The 19,411-nt window shown below is 51.0% G+C and overlaps 2 protein-coding genes across 7 annotated transcripts in view; one reads left to right on the forward strand and one right to left on the reverse strand.

Annotated features, from left to right (window-relative positions):
* Nucleotides 1–9,886, reverse strand: part of LOC105086567 (steroid sulfatase) — a 137,690-nt gene extending 127,804 nt beyond the window's left edge. The window contains exon 1 of one of the 2 annotated variants that reach the window (XM_031445988.2): nt 9,819–9,886. The gene's annotated coding sequence lies outside the window, so the exon portion shown is untranslated. Of the gene's footprint in view, nt 1–9,394; nt 9,539–9,818 lie in introns of those variants that run through there. The other variant, XM_031445987.2, reaches the window with a different exon arrangement.
* The window catches only part of LOC135318491 (pseudouridine-5'-phosphatase), a 498,722-nt gene continuing 488,593 nt past the window's right edge, over nt 9,283–19,411 (forward strand). For all 5 annotated transcript variants that reach the window (XR_010379278.1, XR_010379279.1, XR_010379280.1 and 2 more), the window contains exon 1: nt 9,283–9,425. Coding sequence is in view for 2 of the 5 variants with exons in the window: in XM_064482619.1 (XP_064338689.1) it covers nt 9,356–9,425 (70 nt within the window). In the remaining 3 variants the exon portion in view is untranslated. The remainder of the gene's footprint in view (nt 9,426–19,411) is intronic.

Genomic DNA, 19,411 nt, shown 5'->3' on the forward strand with positions numbered 1-19,411 from the left:
TCTTGTCTCAGCTGCAGCGGCTTGGATCATCCTGGATGCACGGGGTCAGCTCTGCATACCGTCAGGCTGGGCTCAGCTATGCCCCAGCAAGACACTGCCACCTACTAAAGCCCAGGCATGCGAAAACGCCGCAAGCACTCTCCTATCTCCGGCCTGGAGACCTTCCGTGGTGATTTAACATGGAATCGGTCTTATCCAGCAAAGGGCGAAAATGCATGCAACCGCCACTCACAGAGTCCTCCCTCCATGGGCTGCATGCAGCGCGGACGGGGGCCGAGTGTCCGAGGAGGACGCAAAATTCTGGGCCATGTCAGGGCGAGAGTTTTTGGTTATTTGCAGGTTTTAGTTATCATGCACTGCCCGTTCTTCATAAGCTGGGCTAACCACAGCCCTGTCCGTGATATACTGCTTTTGGGAGCCTGAAGTTATAGCTTTATTATTAAACCCAAAATTGAGCCCTAGTAAATTACCTTCCTTTAAATGGCATTCTGGTTCCTCCAGGAGGAGGGAGTCACGGGAACTGACTGCCCTGGAGGTGGTTTCAGGGCACGTGGCGGTAGGAAATGGGGCTAAAATATATGCTTTTTAAATGTTATTCTTTACACATTCATGTAACAGCAGCCAACAAACATACTCGACCAAAATATGCCCACAAAACAACAGGATACATTGACTGCAGCCACGTCGTCCGTCTGCTCCGTTTAACCTATTACAGAACTCTCAAGCCTGGGCAGTCTTATTACACGTGTAAACACACCATGCATTGTAGAGAAAGAAATTTCACCTTAAGTCTCTTAATGCCACACACATATCTATTTACTCATAATAAAGGATGGTATATTAAGTCAACTGTGTTTCAGTGATAAGTAATGACTTTTTCCTCTTAAGTCCCTTAAACCCTCCCACATTCATATTCCTTATATATGATACATAACATAAGTACGTGAGTCTTTGTAAGTTGTATTTAAATCTTATGTAAAGACAGTTCCTTGTGTTTCTTACAATCACATGCACAACTCAATTATTCACATACACAACATAAATGTGTGTGCATGTCTACATATACAGATACACAAACACGTGTCCCGTTCCTCTGATGATCCCTAAAGTCGTCACTCTTTGAGGTACTTCAGATTCCCATTCTGTACAATTTACTGCGTAATTTTACTTTTATTTCAAAGCTCTGGGTGTCCCAATGACTTGCTCAAATCCCAGATTCACAGTAATGATGCTTCAGGACAGCTGGTAGAGAGAGCCAGAGGGTCCCAGTGGACCCCAAGCACACCAGCAGTCTGGCATTTCTAAAAGCATGTTGGGGGCAGGGTGGGGGATCCAACCTAAGGGCAAGTTCACAGATACGACCTTCTCGTGAAACAGTGTGTGTTATGTGCTTGGGAAATGCTAGATTAAAAAAAACAAACCTGGGGAAAGCATCCTTGACCTCAGGTACAAAGACTTTTGAGTGGACAGGTGGCTTGAGGATTCAGGAGGGATGGTGCAAGGTGCACTGCTTTTTCCAGGCTTCTGTCATCTTGGGGAGGCGGGGAGAGAGGAGGCGGCCAGCAGCCCTGGTGTCACTCCCCACTGCTGTCTGCTTAACTGAGGTTGCCTGGGTCAGGCCACCCAGGAGTGAGGGGGCAGCTGAACAGCAGAAACCCCCCTCTCTGGGCCTGGCTGGGCTAAGAGCTGCTCAAATAAATAAGGGCACAGTCGAGCACCATGGCTGCTGCCTGACGCTGCCTTTATGGAGTTTCATCCAAATGGTGGAAGAAAGAATGGTGGAATTAAAATAGTACTTCTGTTTATTTTTTGCACCTTTCTTTTTCCTTTTTTTCTCACGTTTTTGCTGGTGGTCTCCAAAAGATAGACAGACAGATACATAGATAGGCAGACAGACAGACAGAAAGAAAGAAAGAATGCATAGATGGGTGGATGGATAGACAGACAGACAGGGATAGATGTGAAGATAACGGCTGGAAAGAGATGGAAAAATACAGACAAATACAGATAGACAGATACAGTCATGAATATATTCGATTTTCACAAAAGATGTCTTTCAGGCTTATGGGTTTTATTACTTACGCACAGTCTAGGAAACTTTAAAATCACAGAGAAGAATCTAGAAACAGATAGTTCCGCCTGTTGGTTCCTTTACAGGAAGACAGACGCCACCCTCCCTGTGCCTTCTCAGGTGTGTGACCTGGGGCGACAGACTTAACTTCCCCGCAGCTCCGTTTCCTCACTTATCTGACAAGAAAAATGACATGGGCTGCCTCTCGAGAAACAAGAGATTGTTGCTAACGCAGCAAGCACGTTCCCGTCGGCTGAGGGTTGGTGCAGATGACTACAGTGCTTAGGAAACAAAAAAGCCACTCTGAACCACGCACCAGGCATCCTGTGTCCTGGGGGTGCTGAAGACCCGCCTGGAGTAAATCTTTCCGAGAACTGACAGGGGGCCCTGCAGCTCAGACAAGCTGCCGCGTGGAATCACGGCCTTACCCACGAGCCAGGGGCCTCCTCTGGGGAAGCACTTGTGCTCGGCGAGGCTGAGCGGTGATGCTACCGGGGACAGGAGGTTCTGCGCTCAGGGCCCCGGGCAGTCCGCCTGTGAATGTGGGCAAGAGGCAAAAGGGACCATGGTGCCAGCACCTCCAGGCACGTCCATCCACGTGGGCACCAGCACCCCAACACTGCCCACAGCCCCTCTTCCACACCAGCTGTGTAGGGAAGCCTGAGCTTCTGGGTTTCCCAGCATCGTCAGGGAAAGATCTACCCTTGCGCCCATCCTGACCCTGAATGCAATGCAGAAGCCAGTCTCCTCAGGCTGGAGGGAGAGGGTAAGGCATGTAAGTTCCCCGTGGGTGGTGCAGAGCACAGCCTACAGGTACCTGCCTGCGGACGGACGGCTGCAGAGGATGGCTGTCCCCGGCCCGACCTACCACCCTACATCCACACGGGGTGGGACCCGCACCTCGCAGGCCAGAAGAGGAGGGTGGGGCAAACACAGGTCATGGGGGGGCGGCAACTGGAGAGACAGAGCCCAGTTCTCCCAGGAGCTGAGCGACCCCAGCACAACTCTGTCACCTCACTATCTGGCATCGCTGAGGAAAGGGTTAATTAGCAGGACACGTAACGTTTGTTTTACAAGCACAGAGGGACACACTGTCTGAGCAGCAGTGAGCATGTTTTTGTCAGGAGGATGATGTAAAATGAATCAGTGAAATGGTTTAGCTGTACAAGGAGTCTGTTTTTAATTTTCCTCTCTCTCTTGAATCCAAGACAGAATGCTCTTCAAATTGGACTGTGAATTCTTAGGAGTCAAGGGATACGGGAAAGGTTACTGCAGATGTAGGTCACACCCTCTGAGATCTCAACCTGCTTTCCTGCTTCACTACGGCCACTGGGATTACGTATATACATGCGATTCCATAAACACGTGTGCGTGTGTGTACGTATAGATCAATCGATCCATATATAGGTGGATGGATAGATGGATGGATGGATACGTAGATGGACAGGTGGATGGATGGATGGATACACAGATAGATAGATAAGATAGATGGGTGGATGGATGGATGGATGGGTGGATGGACAGATGGATGGATAGATAAGATGGATGGATGGATGGATGGATACGTAGATGGATAGATGGATGGATGGATGGATGGATGGATGGATGGATATGTAGATGGACAGATGGATGGATAGATAGATAGGATGGATGGATAGATGGATACGTAGATGGATAGATGGATGGATGGATGGATGGATGTATATGTAGATGGACAGATGGATGGATAGATAGATAAGATGGATAGATGGATGGACAGATGAATGGACAGATGTATGGATGGATGGATACACAGATGGATAGATAGATAAGACAGATGGGCAGATGGATGGCTGGATGGGTGGATGGATAGATGGATGGATGGATACATAGATGGACAGATGGATGGATGGACAGATGGGTGGATGGACAGATGGATGGATAGATAAGATGGATGATGGATGGATGGATAGATGGATACACAGATGGATAGATAGATAAGACAGATGGGCAGATGGATGGATGGATAGGATGGCTGGATGAATAGATGGATGGATAGATAAGATGGATGATGGATGGATGGATAGATACATAGATAGATACACAGACAGAGAGGTAGGTAGGTAGGAGGAACTACAGGCAGCTACTTGGTGGAGACCAGGGAGGTGGAGACCTACAGTGCACAGCATAGCCCCCCGCCGCCCCCAACCTGAAAATGAGTACATTAGTCTGCTATGGCTGCCATGACAAAGCACCACAGAGTAGATGGCTTAAACAAAAGATATTTACTGTCTCCCCATCCTGGAGGCTGGAGTCTGAGATTCAGGTGTCAGCAGGGCTGGTGTCTCCTGAGCCCTCTCCCCTTGGTGTGCGGACGGCTGTCTCCTCCCTGTGTCCTCAGTGGACATCCCTGTGTATGTGTTTGTGTCCTGATCTCCTCCTCTTATAAGGACACCAGTCTTATGGGATCAGGACCCAGCCTCATGACCTCATTGTACCTTAATCGCCTCTTTAAAGACCCATCTCCAAATACAGTCACTTTCTGAAGCCCTGGTGGCTAGGGCTTCAACACAGGAATTCTGGAGGACACGAGTCAGCCCATAACAGTTTTCCTGTCCAAAATATCAACAGTGCCGTGGGGGAAATCCCTGAACTAGGGGTACGCAGGTGACTGGCTTACGGAGGCTGTGAAACCTCAATTCAGCACTTATTTCTTTGTGACCCTTCCTGCCTGCTAAGGCCCATGGGGTCACCTGCAAAGTCTCCTTGTCCAGCTCGCCACTCTGCCCTGAAGGCTACCGTGGCGCCATGTCTAGGAGACAAGGACAGCCCACTGGACCCTGAGGCCAGAGGTCTGCAGCACAACCTGCCCTTCCAGTCCTCCCAGGCACGTCTGGACGACTGATTACAGAGATGTCAGCTTCATCCCCTGCCCCCAACCACACAGTCCCCTGGCTTTAAACGCCAGGAGAGGTGGACTCATGCCTGTCACCCTTTCTGTACCTCAGTCGTAGTCTAACTGCACCTTAGGACAGGTGGCAGGTGCATGAAGGGCCCCTGTGAGCCTGTGGCTGAGAAGCTTCCGGAATGCAGGGCTCTCAGTGCAAAACTGAAAAGTCGTAGGCACACCAGGACAACCTGGTCACTCTATACAGTACAGAAGCAAGTAAGGGACCAGGGTTACCCATTTTTTTAAAGAACTGAATGGAGAGACGGGGAGGGTATAGCTCAGTGGTAGAGCACGTGCTTAGCATGCATGAGGTTCTGGGTTCAATCCCCAGTACCTCCGTTAAAGAAAGAAATAAATAAACCTAATGACTCCCCCCCCCACAAAAAAAACCCCACAAGAATAAAGAGAGAATATATATTTTCTTAAACAGCTGAATAGAGAAAGAAAAGACACACTCTATGATGGACTGAATGCCTGTGTCCCCATAAAATCCACAGGTTGAAGCCCTAACCCCAAATGACATGGTATTTGGAGGTGGGGTTTTTGGAAGTACACTTCTGATACCAATTCCAAATGCAGAGTTTTCCAACACCAGGAAGCATTCTCCAACAGCAGCTGGGTGTCCTACAATACAACTCAATTCTGACGCCGTCTACCCTGAGACAGGATCAGACCCCACAGCGTGAGGGCTCAGTCCCACAAGACTGCCCACCACGTAACCCTCAATCAAAAGCCACCTGTGCTTCTGCAGGACCCTGCTTTAGAGTGGAGATCCCCACAACCCCCTCCTAGGGTTTGATTAATTTCCCAGAGTGGCTCACAGAACTCAGCAAAACAGCTTACTTATTGCTCACTGGTTTAGTATGCAAGAATATGATTCCGGAACAGCCAGATGGAAGAGGGGAAAAGGGCAACGTATGGGGAATGGGTGTGGAGCCCCCGGGGCCTCTCCTGTGCACCACCCTCCCACGACCTCCATCTGTTCCCCAACCTGGAAGCTCTCTGAACCCCATCTTTTGGGGTTTTATAGAAGATTCATTACACTTGAATACTGACTGTATCATTGGCCACTGGTCATTGACTCAACCTCCAGCCCCTCTCCGCTCCCTGGAGGTTGGGGGTTGAACTGAATGTTCCAACCCTCTGATGACATAATTTGTTCCTCTGGCAGCCAGTCCCCATAGTTTGATGCTTTGCAAAAGTCACCTTATTAGCATAATAGAAGCCACTTTGATCTCTTTATTCACTTAGGAAATTCCAAGGGTTTTAGGAACTGTATGAAAAGGAATGAAGACCAAATACATATTTCTTATAAAACACAAGGACTAACTGGGTCTAGGTGAGGTCATGAGGGTGGAGCCTCCACGATGGAGTTAGTGCCCTTACAAAAACAGACACCAGACCTCCAACCTCACCTCCCCACCCTGTGTGAGGACACGGAGCGAAGGCAGTCATCCAAGAACCGAGAAGCAGGCTTTCTCCAGAAAGCAAAATCTGCCAGTACCCTGATCTCAGACTTCCAGCCCCCAGGACCCATGAGAACTACACGTCTGTTTCTTTAAGCTGCCCAGTTCATACTTTTGTTACAGAGGCCCGAGCAGACTGATACACTCTCTGAGTAAGTGTCACCCATCTGCAAGGTCCAAAAGGAATTTCCAAGTCTCTGAAACTGACAGACTACGACTCTTAGAACTGACCTAAGGGGTCATTGGTTATTGTGTCCTGTTAAGAGTTTGATCTTATTAAATAGAAAGAAAAAATATACGTATATATGTATGTATATGTATATATACACTTTATATATATGTATGAAATGCCTTATGTATGGATGGATACATACATAATATATAATATGTGTGTATCCATCCATACATAAGGAAAACAAGTAAATATATATAAAATACAAATAAAATTATACATATGTATATATATATACAGGATGTGGCATATACATGGATATATATATAAAGAGTGTCAAAGTTTCACTTAAGATATCAGTACTCTGATGCCTGCCATCTGTCACCTGCACAGCAAAGTTTCAGGCTGCTTTTGTGAGTTCTCCGGCTAAAGGACTGCTGAGCATGAAACCAGGGCGTCTGACATCTTCACCACCTGCATCTATGTTGTTCGCTTATTTTTGCAGCAAATCTTTAGGAAGCCTCAAAACTCAGGGAACTCCCTAAGATCCTTCCAAGGAGCCCACTTTCCCCTACACAGAGATCTACAGCTCCGTCCTTTACCTTGCTATTTCAAATTCTCATTCCTGGCATTGGAGCTTCCCTCCCCCCAGCCATTTAAAAATACTCCTTTTATCTTAGGAATCAACAGATGCAATGCTGATTATAACAGGGAGAGAAAAATAACTCTCTCCTTTGTGTGTTCATTTGTTTCCAAGAATAGAAAGGAACCGGGAGCAAGAATTCTAAAGGTTCCAGTAGGTGGGCATGGGCATAAAGTAGGCACCCAATGTTTGTGGAATAAATCTGTCACAGGCTGAAGAAAAAAAATTATGTAGAAGTTCCAAATCTCTTTACCTCAGAATGTGACCTTATTTGAAGACAGGGTCTTTATACAAGTAATTAACTTAGCATGTGGTTGTATGTGTAGATATGACCGGTATCCTTATAAAAAGGGGAAATTTGGACATAAAAATTGATGCACAAAGAGAAGATACGTAGAAGGAGAAGAAAGCCATGAACAAGCCAAGGCGAGAGGTCTAGACCCAATCCATTCCTCCCAGTCCTCAGAAGGCACTAAGCCTGCCGACACCCTGACCTCAGACTTCTGGCCTCCAGAAGTGGGAGGCAACACCCTCCTTTTCTTGAGACTATCCAGTCTGTGTGCTTGGACACAGCAGCCTAGCACATTTGGGCCACAGTCCCCTCGTAAGGCCTTGATAGACTGCCTTCTCTGAGGTCCAGTGTCCTCAATGGGAAATCATGATTGGACTAAACCAGGGAATGCCTCCTATCACCACAGCTCTAAAAATATAAATTAAGTCAGCATATACTATTTGCCAGTACTAAGAGAAGCACCTGCCCTGTGTCATTTCACACCCACGAGGAAACAAGAGACGTAGGGGTTTACTGCCGACCACTGCTACACACGTGCTGAATCCCGGTGTACCCCTAGTCCACAGCTTAGGCACTTAACGAGAAATAAATGCCCACATTTTAAAGTCTCTGGAACTTTGTTATTTCTGCTTCTTGAAAGGGCCTATCTTTATATTTAAACGTGCATGCCAACTAACACGAAATAGAAACAGGAAGAAAAAAGCTGTTTCTGAGACTCGCGGGAAAAAGAAAGAAAAAAAGGGAAAAAGAACCCCCCTTCCCAACCCCAGTGCTTTTCAGGTTGCGTTCAGAAAGTTTGGGGGGGAAAGAAACCTCAGAGCAACCAAAGACAGATGAGACATACAAGGCAAAAAAGACAAGGCATTTAAAAAACTCTTATTAGGTCGGCCTTTTCCTATCAGAGATCGGCGGGAGGACCACAACGGGAGAATGTACCAGCCAGGGATTCTCCAGGATACAGGCGGGAGGGCTGCGGCCCCGCACGCCACTACGCATGCGCCCTGAGAGGCCCGCGGGGACTCGAGCGGGCAAAACCGAACGGGAAGCCTGCCCAGGGTCCAGGGCTGGACGAAGCTACCGGGGTCCCCACAACTAAGGCCACTTGGCTGTCCACTTACTTGGTGGCTCTCAGGAATGCCAACCTGAGCACCTTTGCACCCCTCCTCCCAACAACCCGGTGCACCGCAGTCCCTCCGAGCCCTCGCTCCTTCCTCACTCCCTTTCCAAATTCAGGCCATTGCCTTTGCCCCCACCCAGACTAGGCACTCGGCTCTGCTCGGCCCCTTGACGGAGCATCCCAGCCCATTTATGGGTGTGAAGTGAGGGGGTTGTGGGGGTTGGATGCGGGCAAACTTGTCGCGCCCGCCCGTGCCACTTCTCAGCCCCGCGGTGACGGGATAGGTAACTATGCTAGGCGCGCGTGCGCGGGACATCCCGGAGCGGTCCGGAGCGCGCGTGCGCGGGAGCGGCTCCGGGCGCGCAGGCGAGGACGCCTTCTGAGGCGGCCAGAGGCGCGCGTGCGCGGGGCGGCTGCGGCTCAGGGCGCGCGATTTTTGAGGGGCCGCGCCAGGAGGCCAGAGACGCGCGTGCGCAGAGCTGCGCGGGGCGCGCGAGGCTGCCCGGAGCGCGCGTGCGCGGGAACAGCTCGGGCGCGGGCGCGTGGAGGCCCGGGGCCACGCGTGCGCAGAACGGCTCGGGGCGCGCGGGGAGGCCCGGAGCGCGCGTGCGCGAGCCGGCAAGCGCGCCTCCTCCCCGCCCCCACCCGGCCGAGAAGTCTGCACAATGGCGGCGCCCGAGCCCCCTCCGCGTCCCGTCACCCACCTGCTCTTTGACATGGACGGCCTCCTTCTGGGTGGGTAGCCGGCGGCCGCCTCCCGCGAGGACTGTCAAGGAAGGCGCGGGAGGGGGGCGCAGCCCCTCAGGGCCCCGGGTCGCGGCGAGGCGGTGTCTGGGACCCCCGCGCGGGCGGGCGGCGGGCGCGCCGGGGTCACGTCACGCCGGACGCGCGCGGGTCTGAGGCGTCGACGGCGCCCGGGGCACTTACTTCCGGCGGCCGCGTCGCGGGTGGGGACGGAGTGCGTGGGGGGCGGCGCGCGACGGCGGGTGCTCGGGGACCACCGCGCGGGCTGGAGATTTCGGTTCCGCCTTGTGGGCCGCGGGCGCTGCGTGCGCAGCCCGGCCTCAGTTTCCCCATCTGCACCCTGGCCTCCAGGGCCCCTGCCGGCTTGCCCCGAGATGCACGCACCTTGCTTGTAGCATCCTACAGGGCATGGTCCTCCACCGACCGATGTAGGGGCATCTGGCAACGTCTAGGGGCGTTTGGAGTGACTTAGCGGGAGGGTGGGAGTTGTCGGCATCCGAGGGGTAGCGGCCTGGGATGCTGAACCTCGTGTCGTGCACAGAACTGCCCCGCACCACCGCAAATGCTCCAGACCCAAGTTTCTGTAGTGCGGAGGTGGTGGGGGAGCCCTGTAAGCGGACTGGCTGGTCAGAGTGACTCCCTGGACGGACATCACCTGGGTACTGCTTTGCAGTGCAGATCACAGGTCCCCATCCCGCAGCTGCCCAATCAGTAGCTGCATTTTCACCCAGTGCCGGAAGGTTCGCGATTCACAGTCCATGCGTGTGCACCTAACAGTCCCGTAGTCGATGGTGGTAGGCATGAACTTCACCAACCAAGAGGAATTCAAAGAAAACGCTCGATTTATAAGAGAGGTGCCCTGAGCGCTCCTTAAAGCTTAGGCATACCTTTCATAACACTGTGAAGCGTTATCGTGTTTTGAAACGTGTTCTGATCTCAGAGCCTCTGGGAGGCTTAATAGGGTTGTAAAAATTTCTGCATACTTTATGTAGACTTTTGACCGGTGGACATGTAGATACATTAGTGCTTCATCTCATAAAATTCTGCAAGAGGGGGTGGAAATATTTGCATTGACTAATTGAAAACAAAAACGGCGCAAGCTAGAGAGGTAGAGTTACTTGCCCAAGGTCACACAGCTAATAAGGACCAAAGCTGAGGAATGACTCCAGATCGATCTGATCTAAATATAAGTGATGTTGTGCTTATGTTATATGGTGGGTGTGACCTTGCCCCTGATGAGCATGTGGTTCACCGGTTCAGCAGTAATGAGACTGATTTTTTTTTTTTTAAGACACACAAAAAACAGTCTTTTCATTTTATGGACCCAGAGATATAAACACATAAATTCCTAAGAGGGAGAATAAATTCCCATAGACGTCACTAATTGGTGTATGCAGTTACTAAATCTGAAATGACTCAGTTTCAAAAAGCTTCTGGGATTTGTAAGTATAGTTTGTAGACATGAGTTTTCCTGCTCAGGTGGTCAAGTTAAATTGTCAGATTCCTTAACCTCTAATGAAAGGTCCAGAGGACCTGTTGTGAGTCTCATGAATTTAAAGCAAACCGAGATTGCTCATTAAAATTAAAGTTATTTAACTTTTCAACGAGCTTGATACTTCCTCCCGACCCAAGATTCATACATAGCCATTCCGTGGAGCTGTGACTGATTTAAGTGGTGATACCTGCAAGGGTAGTTATCAGCCAGGGTTCCTGTTTGCTAGTTAGGGCAAGTTGAATGGTTTATTAAGCACTGAGGTCTGACACTGTTACCCAATCCTCTAAACTGGTCAGACAAACAAGAATTAGTGACCTTTGGCAAGATAAGACCTAGCCCCTTTTCCCTCTTCATTTTCTTTCTGCCCTTTTCCTCCTTTTTGTCTTGACTTTACCTTTGAGCTGGGAAGGCCTTGCAGAACTTTCTCAGAAATTCACCTTTGCTTTTTCTACTATTTTACAGAATGTCTGGTATGAAACACTGCTTTCCAGAATGTGCTACTTTATCTCATTTAATCTACCTGGATTATACCTGCTCTAATTCTGAAGCGCCTGACTTCAGTCTGTTTGCTTAGGAATGTATCACCAGTTCTTTTTCCAGGAGGCCTGCTTTTCAGAAACTTGAATGCATTTCCCCAGGATATTCTGTGAATGTAACCTGTTTGTTAAAGAATACTTGCATTCTCAGGGAAGTGAAACTGAAAACAAAGAGTTGCATGCAGAATTCTTATAAAATGTATAGAAGGGAGAAGCTTGTTTAACCAGAGAAGAATGAGGGAGTAAGTTGTGATTTTTGGAAAAATGTTGCCTGGAACACCAGTGTACCTTCTGGTGCCTTTGAAATGTTTGGTCCTATTGTCCTTTCAATCAGAAAGGACCCTTTGGAATTCTGTTCTTGTTGACACAGGTCACAGTCAGCTATGAGCTAAGTCATAATTTTGGCCTTCAGATGCCAATTAGAGACAGAAAAAGGGGACTGAGATTATTTATGAACAAGGGTAAGATTTTGAAGGAAGACAAAGACAGGTATTAAACAGTGTCTCAGCTCCCAAATAGGGAAGATTATCGAGTTCATTAAATAACTGAAGTTGGGAGCACCAGAGGTAGGTCCATTGTCTTTAAGAGACAAGGAAGTCTGTGGTCTAGAGTTGTGCTGTCTCATTGAAGTAGGACCACGTAAAAGCAACATTAAAAAAGCAAAAAGACACAGATGGAATGAACTTGAATGGTACCCTTTTTCTGTCCTAACAGATCCAAAATATTATCACTCAACACAAGCAAGAGAAAAACCATTGAGATCGTTTATGCTCATTTTTGATACCTCGCCTTTGGAATCTCGTGTATTTGACACTCAGCGCATCTCAGCTCAAACTAGCCAGGTGTCAGGGGCTCACTGGCCACGTTTGGCCAGTGCCTACCATTTCGGACAACCCAGGTACAGAGCTTTAGGAAGCAACTCACTGATGTCTTCTGTTGAGAAGGTGGAGGGTGGATGTTAAAGAGTATTCAGAATTAGGAATTCTGTGGTCTACATGAAATACGTTTTCTAGGAGCCTGATACAGTAATTAAATCCTTAAAAAAAATCAGCCAAGAAAAATAAAAAGCTTATTTTCAAATTCTTTAAAAATCAGCAGAAAAAGCAGTAAGATAGGTCTGTGAGGGGAAATATGAATACTTGCAGTGTTGATTATAATTCACCTTGTCTCCATAAATGCACATGGGTTGCAGGATTTTAGTGGGTGACACCTGGCTTCTGCTTGGCCTTCAGCTGAGGAGTAGAGGTCCTGTTCTGTACCTGTTCGTACTCCCATAGCATCGTACCTGCCAAGTCAGAGCGCTTGAGGCTGTCTGGAAGTGACTGTTTCTCCGCGTGGGGCCCAGGAAACCCCATACACTCGGCACAGGCAGGACCGCTGCGGTGCTCAGGGAGCTCCGGGAATCACTGGCTGACCGAACCAGTGCACTGCCAGGCCCAGCCTGGGTCGGAACCCTCCCACCCTGAGGGTCTCCTGCTCACCCCACCTGGGCTCATTTCCTTACACCCTGGATCATCCGCAAAGCTCATGACAAAAATAAAGAGTTTTCCTTATGGCGTTAGCACATGCCCTTGATCAATTTTCAGAAGAACCTGTGTTGTATTTGACCTCTTGGAACGTGTGTGAGGTTTCAGAGTGGAGGTGATGAGCTTTGCAGTGTCTGTTGGTCCTTATCCCGGAATGTGATCGAGTCCAGGTGTTCCCAGAGCGTCTTGGCACCGTGTCAGGAAGGTAGAGCAGAATAAAGGATCGCTCGTTGGAGACGCCTTGTTATGTGGTGACTGTCTGCCTTGGCGCTCCCAGAGATCCCGCATTCTTCATTTGGAGACTCCCCCCCCCCCCACTTTTTTGTGCATATTGCGGTCGCACTCTGGATGTCAGGGCAACTGTGTTATGGTACCTCCCCCTTCTAACTGCCCTGGGCCCCCCCCAGAACTCATGACACACACTTGGGTTTGATGTCACCTTGACAGGTGACATTTAGGATTCTTCCACAGTTGCCCAGGAGTTGGCTGAAATTCGGAGGCCAGCCTGAGGCCTTGTGGCCGAGCAGAGCCCACACAGAAGGGGGCCCTGACTCCTGCGTTCTCAGTTTGGAGTAAGATGCTGGCAGAGGCCAGGGAAGGATGGAACAGGCTATTGTGTGTCACAGAAAATTCATCCATAGTAAGAAAACAACCGAGGGAGGACCAAAGTGGGTAAACTCAGGTCCCATCGGCTGTGCTTCCCAACAGACCTGAGCCGTGTCAACCTTCAGTGTGTTCCTGTGGTTAGAGGTTACTGGCCCGCCACAGCTGCTCCGGCTTCTAGAATAACTGAGAAGAGGGTGAGGCCAGAACTGTAAAATTCCACAGACAAATGCGAGTGTCCTCCAGCTGGCTCCATGGCTGAACTGCTCTGCGGGTTCCTGTGGGTGCAGGCGTGAAATTGCTCCCTGTGCTTTCTTTTCTCCTGGCTTCCTCATGTGCTCTTATTTGGAACCCTCGCTGCACAGACGGGGTGTAATCAGCCACGGGAGAGCAGTCGTTGCTCTCCCCTGAAAGCTGTTTCTCCTTTCTTCTCCTTGGACAACCGTGCGTTGGGGATTCCTCAGTCCCTTTTGTCTGTCTGATGATTCACTGCTCACTCTCATTCTATTTCTTTCATTTTTTAAATTCTGTGTTCATTTGTTTTTCCTTTTATTTTTTCACTCTATTTCTTTTCATTTTTCTCTTTTATTTATTTATCTTTTAATCGGCAATAATGCATCAGCTATGCTCTGTCATTTTTCAGCGGTAGACGGAGATTGAATGCAGTGTAAAACAGCAAGGGAAATAATGCCCCCAAGGAAACACTCATTACACAGATGCCGACTTTTCAAACCGTTGGGGGGGTGTTTGAAAAGTGACGGATCCATAGCCTGTAGCTGGAAAGTGCAATGTGCCAGGATGGGTTACGTTGGAAAATACATTTCTCCCTGTCAGATATATGGGGATACCACTGACTCAAAATTGCAGCATTTGATATATTGAAAGCTTCACTGAGTTGTGTTAAAATGGGGCGTGAGGATGGGGACAGCCCTGGTTTAATGGTACATATGTCTGTGGTTTAAAATTGTCTTCAGGGTGCCTAAGGGGAAATTTCTCAAAAATATGATAATTGTAACATCTGCATTTCTCCTTGAGAAATGTTTCCCCCTTTGGGCTTTGCGGGCTGAATTGCCATTCTCGCAGCTCTTCTCATACCTTTTCAGTGTGTGGCAGGTACATCCCCACCTTCCTTTGTGCCCTGGCGTCCTCACGTCCTTCCCTGGGATGCCTCGGGTCAGCAGCTGAGCGTCTGGGTGCGGAGTGTCTGCGCGGAGAGGGGCCCACGCGGGGAATGGGGACGGTCTCCTCGCACGCCCTGGCCTGGCGGGCAGTTCCATCGGCCTTGCTGGCGGCACTGGGCTGGGCCGGGCCGCCGATGACTCTTGACTCCCCTCTGTAGGCATGGAAAACCAGGAACAGACCCAGGAGCAAAGCGAAGCCTTTGCGGCTCCCAAGAGGCCGTCCAGTCTGTGCGTGAAATGGGAGCATGTGTTCACAGTTGGCACATCTAAGCTTAGCTGGGGCCTTGGAGACAGAAGCCAAAATAAGCAGCAGGCTCCCCTCCCTCTCCTGTCACTATCGTGTCCCTGATGAGAATGGAGCACCTGTCTGCTCTCTGGACCAGCACTGGCCCTCGGGCAGAACTGCCTTTTGTGGTGGGAACGTATATCCGAGCTGCCTGCACAGGAGCCACAGATAGCACTTGGGCATATGACATGCGGCTCATGCAACCGAGGAATGAACTTTTCATTTGATGTAGTTTACTGAGTTTAAGTTTAAGTAGCCACCGTGGTGGACCACACACCTCTCGAAGTGTGAAGTCACTCAGTCTTCTATCTGTTGAGCAAATACAGTGCCAGGTGCTGTAGAGGATTCAAGACAAGTCTCTGGTTTTTCATGGGCTTGGTGTCCAGTTGGGATGTGGACTAGTGACTCGATAAGTGCTGTTGATGAAAGCGGCAGGGACATGACACGGGACAGAGCAGTACTTTGAACCAAAATCACTGGGAGGATGTGCTGCCAAGGACAGGCGGCAGCAGAGAAGTGGATATTCCAGACCAGGAGCAGGGATGGCAGAGCAATAAACACGTTTTCTGAAGCAGAGAGGAGATGACTTTTATCAAGCAGAGAGTTGCATTTAAAAAAAAAAAAAGAAAGAAAGACTTCTTACTAATGGTTGTACTGAAATGTGGAGGTGAGGGTGGCCTCTCTGGCTGGCTGACAGTACTGTAGTGTTTTCCAAGGCTGGGCTCCAGGGGGAGGTGATGTCCCTTTAGCATGTTTTAAACTAGAAAAGCTCCCCCCACCGCCCAAGCGCATGACCGTGTCTTCCCCCACGACACTGACTTTTGGAAGAGTGCAGGCTGGTGATCTTAGAGGATGTTCTCCTTTCTGGATTTGTCTGGCTGTTTCCACGGGGTGTCACCTCGCGTGTTCCTCCATCCCTTGTACTTCCTCTAATCTTCCTCTCGGCACCCCCTCATTGCCTTTTTGGGGAGATGTCACATGTGATCGCTGCCCTCACCCTAACCCCACCCCCACCAAGGCGTCTCGTCATCAGTAATGTCAAGACAGCTCTTGTCTTCCGAGGATGTTTTGGTGAGAAGCCAGGAGTCTGAGGGACCAGGTGTCGGCCGTGACCACAGACTGCCTTCTGCCTGCAGCCCACGGACCTTGTGCCAACAAAGGGAGCAGTGACTTCCATGTCGCCAGACCCACTAGCCAGCTTTCCTTATGTTTCCAGAGCTTTCTGCATCATGGGCCCCTGCCCTGTGCCGTCCTAGGGAAACTGTCTCATTGGCTTCACTGCCCATTCCTCCTGTTTTTTCCTTTCTGCTTCTGTTTGGGGCCCTGTGACTCTGCCTTGGTCCCCTTCTCTCAGAGACCTCTTGTGGGCCCGTGGCCTCAGTGAACGCTCTTGCGCTAATGGTCCTTGGCCTCTGTCAGCTGCCCTCACCTCTCCTGGAGCTGTGTCTTCACTTCCCAGCGACCGACGACGCGGTATTCCAGCCGCAGGCAGCACAGAGACACTGGGCTTCAAGCGGAGCCCAGGACTCTCTGCTGGACCTGCTGTCCTGCACCCACCGTGAGCTGCACACCTGGAGACCAGGACTGACCCCCAAGTCTTCCAGCCCTCGCCCCTTCCCAGCACTCAGGTACTTGTCTCTGAACATCTCAGGGCCGTTTCTGTGTCACTCCTGCTGCCTTCCTTCCTGCTCTGGTCTCATCCTCAGGTCATGACGGTTAACGCGGATCGAGAGCTTTCACCATGTGCTCTTGGCGCGTTGCGGGTCGCCCCGGCTCCCTCGCAGCAGGCCGCTGGCACACGCTGATTGCCGTCTTTGCCCGTTTTGCAGGTGAGGGAGCCGAGGCTTGCTGAGGTCAGGCCACTTAGCTTCAGAGGCAGTGGCTGACAGGTGCGGCCCCCACCCCCTGCCTCTTCTCACCTCTTGAGGGAAAGACGCTGCGACGCACCAGACTCAGGTGTTCTCTAGGGCACTTCTGTCCCTTCCGGACATGTTGGTGGCAGTTGTTGAATTTGGGTGCTCCGGTGGGCAGAGCTGCAAACAGAGTCCTGGGCTCAGTGTATTTGGGTGAAGAAGGCTTTGTGCGAGGGTCCACCCCACCAGGAGCTTGTCCCTAGACTGTTCCTACGTTCCCTTGTCAGAGGAATTGGAGCATGAGCCGGTCCCTCCGTACCCTCCCAGAGGAGGAGCATTCGTGTGGATGGAGATAACCCTCGACCCGACCTGTCGCGCATCCTGTGCCCTCTCCCGCGAGCTGGGCTTCTTTTGTGCTTGTATGTGTGGTCGTAAGACAAGCAGGTAAGTCACCTCTGGGTCTGCCAGGTGCAGCTGGATGGACGCGTTCCTTCCCGGAAGTCTGAGCGTATCTCAGATCCCATCTTGTCCAACCGGTCTGAGAGCAGCCTGATAAAAGCATTTAGAGTCGCCTCCTGGGTCATTCGGGGCAGACACGCAGGGATTGATTGTGGCTTAATGCTGCCAGCCTGTCGGTGGGCCCATCTGGATGGCTGTTGAGAGTTTGCTTGGGGACAGAGCTTCACCTTCCAAGGGGCTTTATGGAAAGCACGGTAGGATGAGTCCACCAGGGCTGTCAAGGCGAGAGAAGTGTTCAGGGCGTTCCCTCGGCCCGTGAATCCCACAGGCTTTTGTAACAGGCCCGTCAGATGCCTAGTTCCGAGACTGGTGCAGGGCATGGATACAGCGGACGGGGCGTGGGCTGCGGTGGGGGAGGCACACATAGTCCGACCCACTGCCTGGTCACTTAGCTGCTAAGCTGACCCAGCCTCCTTGGGAGCCAGGAGAAGGAAGTATGCCGCCGTCCAGGGCGCCTTCCAGAAGATGGGATTCAACCTGGGCTCCGTGGCAGGGCTGTCGGAGTCGGTGAGGTGGAGGAGCCGGAAGGGCCGGGAGGGCACTGTGTGCAAGTCCGAGCGAGCAGGGGGTGGAGGAGAGGTGGCCTGCGTGTGACCCGGGAAAGGCAGGAGCAGGAGTCTCGGGAAGGGGACAGGGTACGGTGAGCCCTTGTGCCCTGGCGAGGAATGTAGGCTTTATCTCCTGGGCATCACACGACCTCGTGAGCAGGGGATGCCCTAGAAAGGCATTTTGGCAGCGTGGATGACTAAAGCCTAGATGCTGAGAGGCTGGCTCAGAGGCTGTTGCCACGATCCAGGGGGAGATGTCAGGCCTGTGTTTGTGTCTTAGCACCGCTGCCACACGTTACCACAAACTGGGAGACAAAAAACCCTAGAAATTTATTTTCTTACATTCTGGAGTCCTGAATGTCCACAATGAAAGTGTGAAACAGGGCTGGGCTCCCTCCAGGGGCTCCAGGGGAGAGTCCCTCTTGCGTCTTCCGACTTCTGGGGACTCCGGGCGTCCCTGGGCTGGTGGCTGCCTTCCTCCTGTCTCTGCCTCCGTCTTCACGTGGCTTCTCTCTTCTGACACCTGTCGTGGGATTTACGACCCACGCAGACAGTGCAGGATGGTGTCATCCCTAGATCCTGCAGGAAGTCACATCTGCAAAGACCGTTTCCACAATACGGTCCCGTTCCCAGGTGCCAGGAGGGTAGCGCAAGGGGGTACCTGTGGGGACCCCCCGTGCATCCCCTTCAAAGACACCCAAGGGTGTTCGTGAAAGAAGACCAGACGCCTGACTCACGGGCTGCAGAGCTGACAGCCGGGTCTGGAGGGGCTGAGGGAGAAGGAGCCGGTGAGGGTTCCTGTATGACTTGTTCTGAAGCAGAGAGCAGAACAAGTGCTGTAGATGAGTGATGGTTCTCCACGCAGGTGTGCGTGTTGAGTTTCAGCCACCTGAATGTCTGGGCAACTTTTACGTGGACGTCATGGATGGAAACTACCATGGTTTCCCGTTTGAAACAGACACACAAGCCTTGGTGCTCCCAGCCTGCAGAGAAAACCGAAACAGCTGGCTGTCCAGCTACACCCAGCTCTGGGCAGCGGCGGTGCCTAGAAGCTATTTTCAGTTTACATTGTAAAGCCTCCTTTCCTAGGTGTAACACACACGCTCATACATGTGGGCAGTTGGTCGAGGAAGGAAGGATGTGGAAATGTAGGTATACTGACTTATGCTAGCCCGTTTCGCTGTGTGTTGTCTTTTGTTTTGCGTCGAAACAGAGAAAAATTGATTCGGCAGCCGGGAGGGCGATGGAACACAGGGATCAGGTCGGGGTCCTTCCTCACTGTCAGACTTCCCGGCGGCCCACCCCACCGTGCCGCCGTCACCCCAGTGCAGACTCTGCCGTTCTGGGTTCGGTCTTTGTGGATGTGTCCGTGTGCGGGGTGGTTTAGCGGCGGGCTGCCCCAGGGCTTCCACCCACAGGAGATCATTTTC

The sequence above is a fragment of the Camelus dromedarius genome, chromosome X (genome assembly GCF_036321535.1).
Source record: "Camelus dromedarius isolate mCamDro1 chromosome X, mCamDro1.pat, whole genome shotgun sequence".
NCBI lineage: Eukaryota > Metazoa > Chordata > Mammalia > Artiodactyla > Camelidae > Camelus > Camelus dromedarius.